This window comes from Amblyomma mixtum, chromosome 2 (genome assembly GCF_055824585.1).
Source record: "Amblyomma mixtum isolate Tamu chromosome 2, ASM5582458v1, whole genome shotgun sequence".
Taxonomy (NCBI): domain Eukaryota; kingdom Metazoa; phylum Arthropoda; class Arachnida; order Ixodida; family Ixodidae; genus Amblyomma; species Amblyomma mixtum.
This window is the reverse complement of record NC_143013.1, coordinates 63,714,183-63,727,794: the sequence shown is the minus strand read 5'-3', so window position 1 is coordinate 63,727,794 and position 13,612 is coordinate 63,714,183. Positions and strand designations below refer to the sequence as shown.

General features: G+C 44.3%; 2 protein-coding genes across 4 annotated transcripts in view; both read left to right on the top strand.

Moving 5' to 3' along the window:
• The window catches only part of LOC149359539 (nucleoredoxin-like protein 2), a 209,839-nt gene that overhangs the window by 74,476 nt on the left and 121,751 nt on the right, over positions 1–13,612 (top strand). The gene's annotated exons all lie outside the window — the stretch shown is intronic.
• LOC149359545 (sodium-coupled monocarboxylate transporter 2-like) overlaps positions 2,116–13,612 on the top strand; it is a 38,232-nt gene continuing 26,735 nt past the window's right edge. Inside the window, exons 1-4 of the mRNA XM_089567699.1 lie at positions 2,116–2,448; positions 6,582–6,647; positions 6,748–6,799; positions 11,736–11,803. Coding sequence (XP_089423825.1) covers positions 2,116–2,448; positions 6,582–6,647; positions 6,748–6,799; positions 11,736–11,803 — 519 coding nt within the window. The remainder of the gene's footprint in view (positions 2,449–6,581; positions 6,648–6,747; positions 6,800–11,735; positions 11,804–13,612) is intronic.

The following is a 13,612-nucleotide window of genomic DNA, read 5'->3' as shown; positions in this document are numbered from 1 at the left end:
CTACGGACTACTACGTATTACTCCGCCGATGGCAGAACCGCAAGCCGCCACGGGACCGGGTGAAAGGCACTCCCCGCGTTGGTCGACTCCGCCCACCGTACGAGGGATAATTAAAAAAGAAAGGCGGGAGCCGGACGTTAATTCGATTTAATTAGGGAAATCGGCCACACAGGGCAATAAATATAAGTTTCTAAGAATGCTCGGAACGTGTAGATTGAGTTCCCGCGGCAAAAAGACGAGTTCAGATTCCTCTTCAGTGCACCTTTAACCTTGATAGAAGCTTAACCTGAATCTAATATCGTCGCTATACGTGCCGACGGCCTACCGAAGCAAAGCCGTGAGCCAACCAGTCTACGCACATGCTTTCGCACGTCTTGTCGGTTCAGCTACATCAAAACCCTACCACTTATTTCAAATTATCACTGTGTTACTACTGCAGTTGGCAGTTGGTGCACATATATTATTAAATAAAAAAGAACAATTTTATTTGAGTTTCATAGGCTACCTGTCGAAGTCAAGAAGCTTGTTACGAACCACCTTAGTAGCTACAAGGAGTAGCATGTTTGCCACTCCCATAGCTTTTGCATATACCGTCATATACCGTCATTATATATCAAAGCGATTGGACCACTGTTTGAAGGTCAGGGAATTTTCTTGCAAGGGTGACGTCTTGCGTTATTCTTTTTTTGTTAGAACTGTTCGAGACTGGAACAGTTTGCCATCGAGCATTGTATGTATTACATCTAATGAAGCATTTTTCCATGCACTGCAATAATTGTTTTATACCTATAATGAAGTCTGTACCCCCCTGCTGTAATGCCCTGCGGGGCGATGCAGGTAACTAATAAATAAATAAAATAAATAAATTCGGCAGACTTTGTGCTACCTAGCGGCCGGTGACGGTGCATCATTGCAAACCCACAACGCTATAGATAACAAGAAAGTCTTCACTTTCATCATCTCTGCTCTCTTCTCTTCGTTTTCTTCATATGCCCTCTACCCTTCCCCCTATGTAGGGTAGCACTTCTGATTTACATCTGGGGAATTCTTTCTCTTCTGTCTCTCTCGATGAAAATAAAAACTCTAAAATGAAAACTGGTACCCTAAAGGCCATCTCGCAAATGCTGCTAGCAGTAGATGTCATCATCATCTTCATCATCAGACTGACTACGCGCACTGCAGGGCAAAGGCCTTTCTCATGTGTCTCCAATTAACCCTGTCCAATTAACCCTGCCACCGTATCCCCGCAAACTTCTTAATCTGATCCGCCCACCTAACTTTCTGCCGCCCCCTGCTACGCTTGCTTTCTCTTGGAATCCACTCTGCTACCCTTAAAGGTGGAGTGAAGAGGAATCTGAACTCGTGTTTTTGCCGCGGTAACTCAGCCTACCCGTTCCGAGCATTCTTAGAAACCTCGATTTATTGCCCTCTGTGGCCGATTTCCCTAATTAAATCGAATTAACGTCCGGCTCCCGCCTTTTTTTTTTTTAATTTGCCCCGTACAGTGGGCGGAGTCGACCAACGCGTGGAGTGCCTTTCACCCAGTCCCGTGGCGGCTTGCCGCTCTGCCATCGGCGGAATAATACGTAGTAATCCGTAGAAGCAAATAGTCCGCGCGTATTTTTATTTCTGCGGGCTTATTTTGCGGCTATATTATCTGCGAATCAAACTGTTTATTCACAGAAACCTAAAAAACAAAATAAAGCGAAAGCAAAGCCTCCACGGAGCTGGCTGAAAGGCACTCCGCGCGTTGGTCGACTCCGCCCACCGTACGGGGAGAATTCAAATAAAGAAGGCGGGAGCCGGATGTTAATTCGATTTAATTAGGGAAATCGGCCACACAGGGGAATAAGTCGAAGTCTCTAAGAATGCTCGGAACCTGTAGTCGAGTTCCCGCGGCAAAAAGACGAGTTCAGATTCCTCTTCAGTGCACCTTTAAAGACCAGCTACTATCTTGCCTTTGCATTACATGCCCTGCCCAAGCCCTTTTCATCCTATTGATTTCGACTAGGATGTCATTAACACGCGTTTGTTCCCTCATTTATTCTGCCAGTAGATGTGTGCGAACTCCCTCCTTTGCGTTACGCAGTTGATGTTCGAGAGCTGCAGTGAACCATGGTGCACGTGGTGGACTACGCCGTCTTCTCTCTGCTGACTGGGGCCAGTCTGTCTGTGGGCGGGTACTTCTCGGTCCGCAAAAAACAAGGACCAGTGGACACCACAGACGAGGTTTTTCTCGGCAGCAAATCGCTGCGTATTCTCCCACTGGCGGCCTCCGTTTTGGCCACAGTGGGCTCCGCTACTGGCGTCATCGGAATGCCGGCACACATGTACGCCTACGGTTTGCACATGGGCTGGCTTTCTGTGTCCAACCTGATACTGATTCCCCTTGCCGTGTGCGTCGTCGTACCCGTCTTATATGAGCTCAACATCACGTCTGTATTTCAGGTTCGTTTTTCTGATTTCGGTTAAAGGTTTGTACCACTTGCTGCCTGGTGCCAGATGTTTTTCTTTCTGATAGCATTGCTTACTTGCTTTGCTTGCCTCCCACTAATTAGTATTGCAGAACGGTTGATGTAGACAGAAAACAAAACAGAGAAAGAAGTGCTATGGTTACTTGGGAAAAGCGTGCCACTTCTTGCTGCCTTGATTGAAATTTAGCTGCTTGAATACAGAATTGTTTCTTGAAAATAATCACAACTAATTCGGCGACGGAACGTTCCATCCTGTGTCCATTTGTCCCTAGCTCAATACGAACAGTGTCGTTTAAAATTCATAGGATGTCAGGCATAATATGAGTGACGCGCAAACCAAAATCTAGGTGTTTGCAGGCGCCTAGTGGGATTAATACAATTACACAGTCTATAACGGTGAGCAAGACCATTTCTTCAGCTGCTTTTCCTTAAAGGAATTCTTACTTCTTGGAGTACTGAAAGCAACCTGAAATTCGACTGAAAAAATAATTTCCTCCGAAGAAAGAAGGGCATGTGACGTAACCGTTCCTATAATTCGCTCAAATAAAATTTACTACACACTGAACAATTCGTGCGCCTTTCATTCTGGTCAGGTGTGCCAGAATGGCACATCTGACCTAGTGAAAGCTTCGTGTCTGCAGCCGTTATTTTACTGTGATTACGTGGTCAAGGTACGCCTAGGAGCTGGCAACCACAGTCACAAATTTTCGCGTTGCAATGGCCGCTGTCTTCTTCCCGTTAGTGCTTGGCGTGCCTGATTTAGTGTCGCATGGGAAACGGTAACAACACGCTCGAGGCGGTATTTGTGAATTTAAGGGGGCTAGTTATTATGAAAATCCTTGAACTCCAGAGACAGAAAGGGACTAGAACTAGCGGAGCTATCGAAGTTAATAATTAAGCCCAAGGTAGCGGACAAAAGGAAGCTTAATATGGAGAGGACCGAGCATGCTCTAAATACGGTGGTAGCCTAAAAGCAGTGAAGAGGAAACTAGCCATAGGTGAAAGCCAGATGTATGCGTTAAGAGACAAAGAGGCCAATGTAATTAGCAATATGGCAACGGTAGTTAAAATAGGCGAAGAGTTCTACAGACATCTTTACAGTAGCGAATGCAATCAGATCCTTAATGAAAGAAACAGTAGAGCACAGTAGTGGGACAACCCGCTAGTAAAGAAAGAGGAAGTAAAGAAAGCCTTAGAGAGAGAAAGCAGCTGGTGAGCATCAGATAACGCCAGATTTGTTGAAGGACGGAGGAGAGACTGTGCTAGAAAAACTTGCCACCGTATATACGAAATGTCTTGTGACCTCGAGCGTACCAGAAGCTTGGAAAAACGCTAGCTTTATCTTAATTCGTAATAAGGGAGTAATTACTCATTGACGTCCACCCGAGAGCAGCCAAATGGCTGCAAAGGAGAGCTATACAGCTTTCTCAAACTTCGTAGTTGAAGAAAAATTCGTCCTGGTCCGGGGTTCGAACTCGGAACCAGCGCTTCACCGGAGCAGTCGCTCTAGTGCTGCGCTAGGGTGGACGTCAATGAGTAATTACTCCCTTATTGCAAATCTGCTCCACCTTGCGGGATTCCCCTGAACATTTGGCCGTTATCTTATTTCAAAAGAAAGGAGACGTCAAGGACTTGAAGAATTACAGACTGATCAGCTTACTGTCCGTTGCCTGCAAGGTATTTACTAAGATAATCGCTAATTGAGTGAGGACAACCTTAGACTTCAAGCAACCAAATGATCAGGCAAGCTTTCGTGAAGTATATTCGACAATAGACCACATTCACGCTATCAGTCAGGTGATAGAGAAATGTGCAGAATTCAACCAACCCCTATATATAGGCTTCACTGATTACGAGAAAGCATTTGACCCAGAGGAAACCTCAGCAGTCATGCAGGCATTGCGGAATGATGGTGTAGAAGAGTGTTATGTGAAAATATTGGAAGATATCTGTAACAGCTACCATAGTCCTTCAAAATCAGCAATAAAATTTCTCTAAGAAAAGGTATCAGGCAGGGAGACACGATCTCGCCAGTGCTATTCACAGCCTGTTTACTGGAGGTATTCCGGGGCTGCATTTATACTCGCATTGGTTGCATTTATACTCGCAAGGTGATAATTAGACTCTCCAGAGCCAATAAACATTCATTCGAAGCTCGTCATCTTAATCGCCAGACAACTGGCTATGTATAGATAGGTGTATTAGGTCTGCTTTGGCACGCAATATCTGCAACTATGCCTGCTTTACTTTACATGCACCCTTCCTCTGGTAAATGTTGTAGTGTTGGATTCGTCAGCACGAATTTGCTTTGAATTTCTTTCAGTGTATATCTTTTCTCCCATTTATTGTAATACAACTCGCTTGCTTGTTTGTTTCGTCCTCAATAAAGAAAGCAGATGAAATAAAAATAGGTGACGTGCAAGCGTTGCAGGGGGCGGCAGAAAGTTGGGTGGGCGGATGAGATTAAGAAATTTGCGGGAATACGGTGGCCGCAACTGGCGAAGCATTGGGTTGATTGGAGAGACATGGGAGAGGCCTTTGTCCTGTATACAGGTCAAAGGCCTGTATACGACAAAGGCCTGTACAAAGTTAGTAAAAAGTTAGTAACTGCAGCAGTTACTAACTCTGACTTCATTTTACTACTTTTTACCGACTACTTACTAACCTCTTCAAAGTATAGTTAGTAAAAGTAGCCCTTGCTACCTTTTTACTAACTGTGGTCGCCAGTTACTACCTAGTTAGTAACCGTTCCTTTTACCCCAAAAGAAAGTCAAAATAAAGTCAAAGAATGTAACTGACGTAGACTGTCATGCCAATAAATTGGTTTTGTAATTAAACATTTCTGCAGGGGCATGCGGTTAGGTAGACTAAGCTGTTTCTGCAATCTCAACTTCAAAATTAACGCTGGTATCTTAGTTCAACCGGTACGAGCAACTAGCCCGTAAATGCGAGCCTGATTTACGGAGTATATAAGCCTGAGAAAGATTTCCCTACATGTGCACGCGCAGTGCGCGAGTGTGACTCTTCCTGATTGTGCTTTTCCTGCATTCTGGATCTTTGTGTGCGCGCGGTAAGGTTGTTGATGCCATCATCTCGCATAATTTCTACATGTAATGCGCGGTAAGCTTAAACCTAAGTGTCTCATTTACTGCCAGCACGTTCTGATCGCTCTGTCTGAATTCCGGAATTAGTCAAATTGACTGTGAAGTTTTTTTATTTCTCGAGTACGCACAAATTTGACAAGCCACGCCAGCACACCGTACAAAGAACCTAGCAGCATATGCGAGTGTCTATTCATTTTCTTAGTAAATACTACTAGCTTCCCTTACTAACTGCGGGTATCAGCCGTTACTAACTCAATGGGTTAGTAACTGTTACTAACCTCACCGTTACTAACTGCAGTTACTAACAGGGTAGTAACATATCTGACAACCAGTTACTACCCCAAAGTTAGTAAGTACTACTACCTTTTTTCTAAGAGTGTAGTGGTCGTAGTCAGGCTGATGATGATGATGATGATGACGGGCTGCGGCGATAGCCTAGCGCTCTCGTGCCATGACCAACCAACCTGATCTCTTCGTATCGCAGAGAGTTCGAATCCTTGTCGCGAAAATATTTATTTTTAATTATTTATGGTTTGTTGCGGTTACACAGATGGCGGCTACGCGGCTCAATGCCCGAAAGAGAGCTTAATAGTTTCAGGAGGGTCGAGATCTCAGTTATGTAGTCGAAATTGCACAGTATTTTTTATAGTTCGAATGACATGTTTTGCACTGATAACGATATCGCTACGTATATTCAAGCGGTGGTACAGCTGGCGTTTCTCGCAATCATTCACCTCCTGGACGGTCGAGAGTTCTGTTGTCGAAATGCCGCACTATTTCTTTTTCCTGCGAATGAGAGTTGGTTTCCACTGATAATGATAGCGGTAGATACGTTCAAGCGGTGATGCAGCTGGCTATGCATTCCTCGCATTCATACGCCTCCAGGTGGGTTGAGAGCTCTGTCCTCGAAATTCGACATTTTCTTTTTCCTTGGAATGAAAGCTGTTTGAGTATTTCCATCCTATTGCTTGTACATAACTGACACTGAAATTTTATTTTTCAGTACGTACGCATGCGGTACAACTTGACGGTGTCCGTGATAGCCTCTCTCACCTATGTCGCGTTGTCAGTAAGTATAGAAGCACTAATATATTAAAGCTGAGAGTTCAGAAAAAGTGGAAATAGTGAATTGTACCCTGAAGTGCGGCAAATATGACGAACGTTTCCAGCATATGATTGGAGCCATAGCAATCTACGCATCAGCAGTCGCAGTATCGACAGGTAAGTTTCAATGACACTTGCATTCACCTCTGCGCTTCAGATATGTGAAAATATCGCATCATGTAAAGACTCTTGTTTAAATTGAAATTTTTGGTAGCTATATTGACGGCGTGTGTCAAAACCGCGGATGGTACGTTTTACTGCAGTGACCTGCTATGGGGAACGTACTGGCTTTACCAAGGGTAACCAGGCGACGAGGTTTGCTTCTCAGATGTATATTAGAGCTCTTACGGCATCCCTAAAAACGAAAAGGTCCCAGAGGGTGAGGACAAAGGTTCCATTTATTTTACAGAGATCTGGTGAAAAAGTTTTGCCGTAAGTTTTCCGCTGTACGACTGAGAAACAATGCACGTTGCCTGATTACTTTCAGCAGTGTAAGATAAGACTAAAAGCCTGGTAAAAATTATCACATCATTTTTGTTCGGAAGGAGTACTTGTAAACAATGCGCTATTTTTCTCGCACACAACTTTTTCTTTTGAGAATATCAACTTGTGAACCCGTAAGAATAAGACCTCCAGCTATACACTGCAAATATCAATCATTAGCGTCGGAGCAGCGAACGTTAAGAATTGTTCGAAGAATAAAATTATTTTCAGCCCAATAGGAGATGAGTTGGGCAGTGGTATGTACAGGCGTTAAAAAGGTGCCTCTACTGCCCGCACTACTGCGTCTGCCGTCCATTTTGGCTCTGCCGACAAGCAGCGATGTGATAATTCGTCCTCTGGGGTGCGAAACTTGGACATCATTTCTAAAGTACTACCCCAATCCATTACGTTGCTATTCCACTCCGAAGGGTCCTCAAAGCGTTTAAATGTTGTTCACTTACACTCATTTCTTCGAATGGCACTGCGTTTCAGCTAGTAATGAGCACATCGAGCCTGTAGGCAGAGACTTTTGCTCCTCCAGACTTTTTTTTATCTATTGGCCAATTACTTCAATCAAACAATCACTTTATTTCAGCTTTTTTTACAAAAACTGAGTGCGGCAAAAAAAAAAAAGCAGTCATTACGACCGCTTGACAAGCCTCTCCACCCCTACAAAGAGGCAGTTTGGTAGCGACTATGATGGTTACTTCATGCACTTGTAACAACGCAAGGTACACGGAAAAACAAGGCATGTAAATACATGCGTAAAAGGAAAATTTTTTTTTTAAATACGTGCATTAAAAGGAACTTTTTGTTTGAAATACATGCATGAAAGGAAACTTTTTTTTTTCCATGGACAAGTAGTATTTCCGCACAACAGAATAAAAGTTTTACACAACGTTTACGGTTCAATGCAATAAAGTTCTATACATGGGTACACATACTGTGGGACCTAGCTTGCAAACACATTTCGAATAGCCGACACAGACATGCTGTGCAACGTGTCGTAAAATGGCGTGTTCAAATATTTAGGAAGAATGTATTTTAGTGTGGAAAAGCCATAGTTTGCTCTGCATCGTGGTAATGAATAGATCATACGCTGTCGTGTCGTGTACGGTGTACAATGTGGTGTATGTGTCACAATGCTGGAAAAAAATGTGTTGTCTTCGGCTATTATTTTTTTATAGAAGAACGCAAACCTGTAATCGAACATTCTTGTTAGGGCTATCATTCTGTATTTCTGGTAGATAGGACGTGTCGGAGCATCATACGGTACATTAGCAATTACGCGAAGTATTCTTTTTCACAGTACTAGAAGCTTCTGGATGTTAGATGCTGTGGTTTGTCCCCATACAAGGAAACAATATGATACGTAAGAATAAAAGAACGCATACGAGGGGGTACCCAAAAGAAACCGGACTTATTTTTGTTTGAACTTATTTGTTCACATTTTCAGCACAGATCTTCAATATCCTTCAAAGTACTCTCCACTTGCAATGATACGTTTGTCGAATCTTTCATTCCATTTTTCAAAACATTTTTTAAATTCATCTTTTGTGACGCTTGACAGTCCCTCCGTCGTTTTTTTCTTCACCTCAGCAACATCAGCGAAACGCTTTCCATTCACCTGTCTTTTCATTCTACGAAACAAAGAAAGTAGCACGTGGCAAGGTCGGGTGAGTATGAAGGTTGAGGAACAGAGGTCATGCCATTTTTGGTCCGAATTTCTCGTAGAGACAGGGCTGTGTGAGCAGGGGCATTGCCATGGTGGAAAAACCAGTCACCCGTCTGCCACAAATCAGGCCGCTTCCACCAAACACTGTTGCCCAATCTTTTCAAAACATCCACACAGAAAGCCAGGTAACTGTCTGACCCTTGGAACAAATTCTGAATGGACGACTCCTCTCAAGTCGAAAAACAAATCAGCATTGTTTTGAGGTTTGATTTCACCTGACGAGCTTTCTTGAGGCGAGGTGAATTTGAAGTTTTCCATTGGCATGACTGTTGCTTGATTCAGGATTTAATTCAGGAACACTTGAGTTGTCCCCATAGCATCGTCCTTGAACGTCTTTCTGAATATTTCAAGAGTTTCCGTTCCACTTTTTCCGAGAAAAAATCAGAATTTCACCGGCGCACGCTGTTCACGAAAATCAGCCATTGCAAAAACGACACTCACACAAAACAGTCGTCACTCTAAAACTCTGCCTAAACTAGTCTGACCTCCTTCGACGACGGCACTCGGCTTACTGACTCTGGAATGTTCGTTCTATGCGCTCCTAGCGGCAAAACGCGGTACCACAGAAGCTGTGCCGATTAAAAAATTAGTCCGGTTTCTTTTGGGTACCCCCTCGTAGTACAGATTCATTTAGTTTTGGCGGGTAGAATATGTTTATTCCGCGAAATTATCCCAATATATCTAGAAAGAGATAGGCACACTAACAAGACCAGAGAGCAGTGATTTAAAGCAACATACTGGCGACGAGCACTGAAATACGATTGAATGAGACAGAGGACGTGGCCACGTATACCGTTGTGGTCCAGTTTTTTAAACAGAGTTTTGTGATTCAGTGTATCGAATGCTTTGAGAAAGTCTACAACGACGCCTAAGGTGAGGTGTTGAGCTTCGAAGTTATTTAATATGTATTCTTTTTGATCAAGCAGAGCATGCTCAGTTGATCTATGCTTTGTGAATCCATACTGAGAGTTGACTATTACACAGTGCTTCTGTAGGAAATTGTAGTAACGTCGATGCATTATTCGCTCTAGCCTCTTGGAGAAAAAAGGCAGCACAGATATTGACCTGTAATTTCCTAGAACGTTTTTATGGCCTTTTTATAAATAACCACAACTTTGGCCACCTGCATGGCAGCGGGAAAACGTCCTGTGCGGAGCGCGGTATTGTAAATATGTGTGAGGCATGACACGATCAAAGGTAGTACGTATTTTACAGGTAAACTGAATATTACTTGGGGCAAGACTTGTGTTCTTTAAACTTTTTCACACTGAATAAACCTCAGCTTCGTCGGTTGGTTCAAGAAACATCGATTCGTTTAGCCTGTCGGCCAAAAATCGAGACATACCTGGATTGTACTGACTGCTTCCAACTTCAGTGAAATATTGGTTGAAGGGACGGCCCAGCTATTTCCTTGCCATGCATAACTAGGCTCGCGAGGTCCTGATATTGGTTATTTTGATTTAGCAGAATATTTAGGCGTCTCCACTTTTCTTTCGGGCGGTCGGAGAGATGCGCATTAAACAAATTATTATAGTAGGCAGTCCTGGATGATTTAATTTCGCTATTTAAGCGGTTCCTTAGCGACTTATAAGTGGCTAACACTGCGGGGGCTCTACTTTTTATGAAAGTCACGAAGAGCTTATGTTTCTTTTTTACCAGTCGTACCACGTGAGCAGTCATCCATGGCTCTTTCGTGCTTTTTTTGAAGTTTTTATGTCAACGATAGAGAAACACTCATTATAAATTGGGAGAAAAGGGCGAAGGAGCTCACTGTATGATTTATCTGGTCTTGTATGCTGGAAAACAGGATTCCAGTTCACAAGTGAAGTACTGTTCCTGAAATGGTCAAGGCGGCTTTGGGAAAGTAGCTGTCGACGGACTTTCAGGGCTGTCTTGGCGAAAGGTTCTTTTTGAACACGGACGAAGATAGGAAGATGGTCGCTAATGTCTGTCGCAATACGGCCGGCAAATGACGCATCCTCGCGATTGGTGATCAGTAAATTCGAAGAAGAAGAAGAATGTGAAGTAACACGTGTAGGTCCGCGGATTTTATTTTGGAAGCTAGCGGTTTGTATGGTGGCTAACATGCGCTCTTGCATTGCACTGCTTGTGCTCATATCTATGTTGAAATCGCCCCCTATGCACGCCAACAAGTTTTCAGAAAGAAAAGATAACTCGTGTTCGAAGCTGCCGAAAAAATTGGCTATATTGCCATGTGGGGGACGATAAACAACGCAAAAAGCTTGACCGCCACACCTAACTGTCAGCATTTCTATGTCATTGTCACTTAAGCAGTGATCAGATCAAATGTCACAGGAATAGTTTTCTTTGATCAACATTGCTATGCCTCCGCCCCGCTTCGTAGTACGATTAAGAAAAAATGATCTGTTCCCGGGAAGATGGATGACGTCAACGTCTGAGCGATACCATGTTTCTGTCAATAGAATAACATCAAAGGGACAGGTTAAGCCGCATAAAAAGTATGTTAGTTGGTCAGCTTTATTTACGGCCGATTGCATATTCAAATGTATGATTTGGCAGCCTTTGTCTTTGTTTTGGGAAAGATATGCGTTGAGCTGTGAAGGTGTGAAATGTGGCGATTCCTCCATTGGCAATGTTAGAAGAGCCATTTCCACGTGTGCCATTTCCACGTGTGCCATTTCCACGTGTGCTCATGAAGCTCTTGAAACTGACGTCGGTGTTTGATATGTGAATGACAATTTTTATTCTTCATCTCTTTTCAAATGGGTCTAATGCTTCCAAAAAAAAAAAAACTCGGCGATGTAGTAACACGGAACATAATCACTAGTAACCTGCTCTCTCGTTCTGTTGCAGTCTTTGATGTCAGCACCATCTGGAGCTCCATCACAATTGGCCTGGCAGCGACGGCATACACATCTTTGGTAATTATATTCAAGACACATTAAGGCGGATGCTCTCTGCACTGGAGGCCCTTGTGATGGCCAAGAAGTTCCGTCCTTCCATAATACCAAACAGTACAGGTAATCGGCCCAATGTGCAAATGGATGATTTTACTATGGGCCTTTGTGGGATCGGCATTTGCCAATACGTTTCAAATATTTGGCCGATCACTTTTGCTGCTTGAGATATCAAACACCATCGCCGCGGTGGCTCAGTGGTTATGGCGCTCGACTGCTGACCCGAAAGACGCGGGTTCGATCTAGGACGTGGCGGTCGAATTGCGGTGGAAGCGAAATTATAGAGGCCCGTGTACTATGCGACGTCAGTGCATGTCATAGAACTTCCTTACGGCGTACCTTATAGCCTGAGTCGCTTTTGGACGCCAAACCCCTATAAACCATAAACCATTGTTTCATTGCGTATCATATATTTCTACGTTGTCAATACTCATGAAAGTTGGAAAAAAATTTATAAAGCTAAGCTTACCATTGAATGCCCGAATCAGCAAGTTGTCATACCACTCGTTCTATCATATAGCTTCGCATTCTGGCATGCAACAACCCTCAGGTTGCGCATTCCTTCGCCCTCGTCATAACCTCCTCGTTCCACGGTAACCAGCCTCTGGGTTCTTCCCGCTGCAGCCACCTTCTGGCTGGGCATTGCTCGGCTCTCGCCGTGACATCCCAGGTCACCAGACCACCCATCATCACCCACTCTAACGCTGTCTTCCTTCTCGTACTTTCCGCTTTCCCTTTCAAGTGGAATGAGGGATGACTCTCTCCACTTTGCTACCTCTCCAGCGTTCCAGATGACAACTGAGTTCACTTGCATTGAATTAAATTACACTACATAAAATAAATGCCATTACCCAAGATGAAATAACTGATTGGTTTGGTTTATTGCGGTTTAACGTCCCAAAGCAACTCAGGCTGAGAGACGCCGTAGTGAAGGGCTCCGGGAATTTCGACCACCGGGGGTTCTTTAACGTGCACTGACATCGCACAGTACATGGGCCTCTGGAATTTCGTCCTCATCGAAATTCAGCCACCGCGGCCGGGATCGAACCCGCGTCTTTCGGGACATCAGCTGAGCGCCGTAATGACTGAGCCACCACGGCGGGGCTGAAATAACTGAGTCACTGAGAAATTAAGGTGATACGGTGGACGGAGTAGATTCGACGGTAGAATGCACAGCTATATGACAGAGCCAAAGCTCTAACAACTTGCGCTGTAAAATAGAGCATGCAGAACAAAAACAGGATTTTATAAAGGGGAAGAAAGTCGCCTGGCAACCCGCCCATAAGGTCACTAATCTTTACGAGAGGGAGAAAGAGAGAGAGAAAACTTTATTGTCAGTATGAGGTTGATGATCTTGGGTTCTTCAGCCGCTCCATGTGGCCGGCAGTTTAAGTCTGTCGGCGACCTGCTGCGTTCTTGCCGTGGCCATGGACTGAGCATCTGGGTACGAGTTGGCGAGGACAGCTTCCCATTTTTCAAGCGTGGGAGATGTGACTACATCTGCCGGAGGCGGATCCTCCGTGAAGTCGCAGACTATGGGGTCTAAGGTGGCAGGCTCCCCGCGCAGCTGACAGTACGGATTTACCTAACTGGGAAAGATACGTCCACGGGTTTCACTGCGACTGCGTTTGCAGCCGCCTCCACGTGGTACCCTTTCCGCGGCTGAACGAAACGTGCGGAGGAGCTAGGCTCGCTCTAAGCTCGCTGTAATAGTTGGTTATGGCCTGATATATAATTAGCGCCTCACTCCCTGAGCCGGTAATCTTTACGATG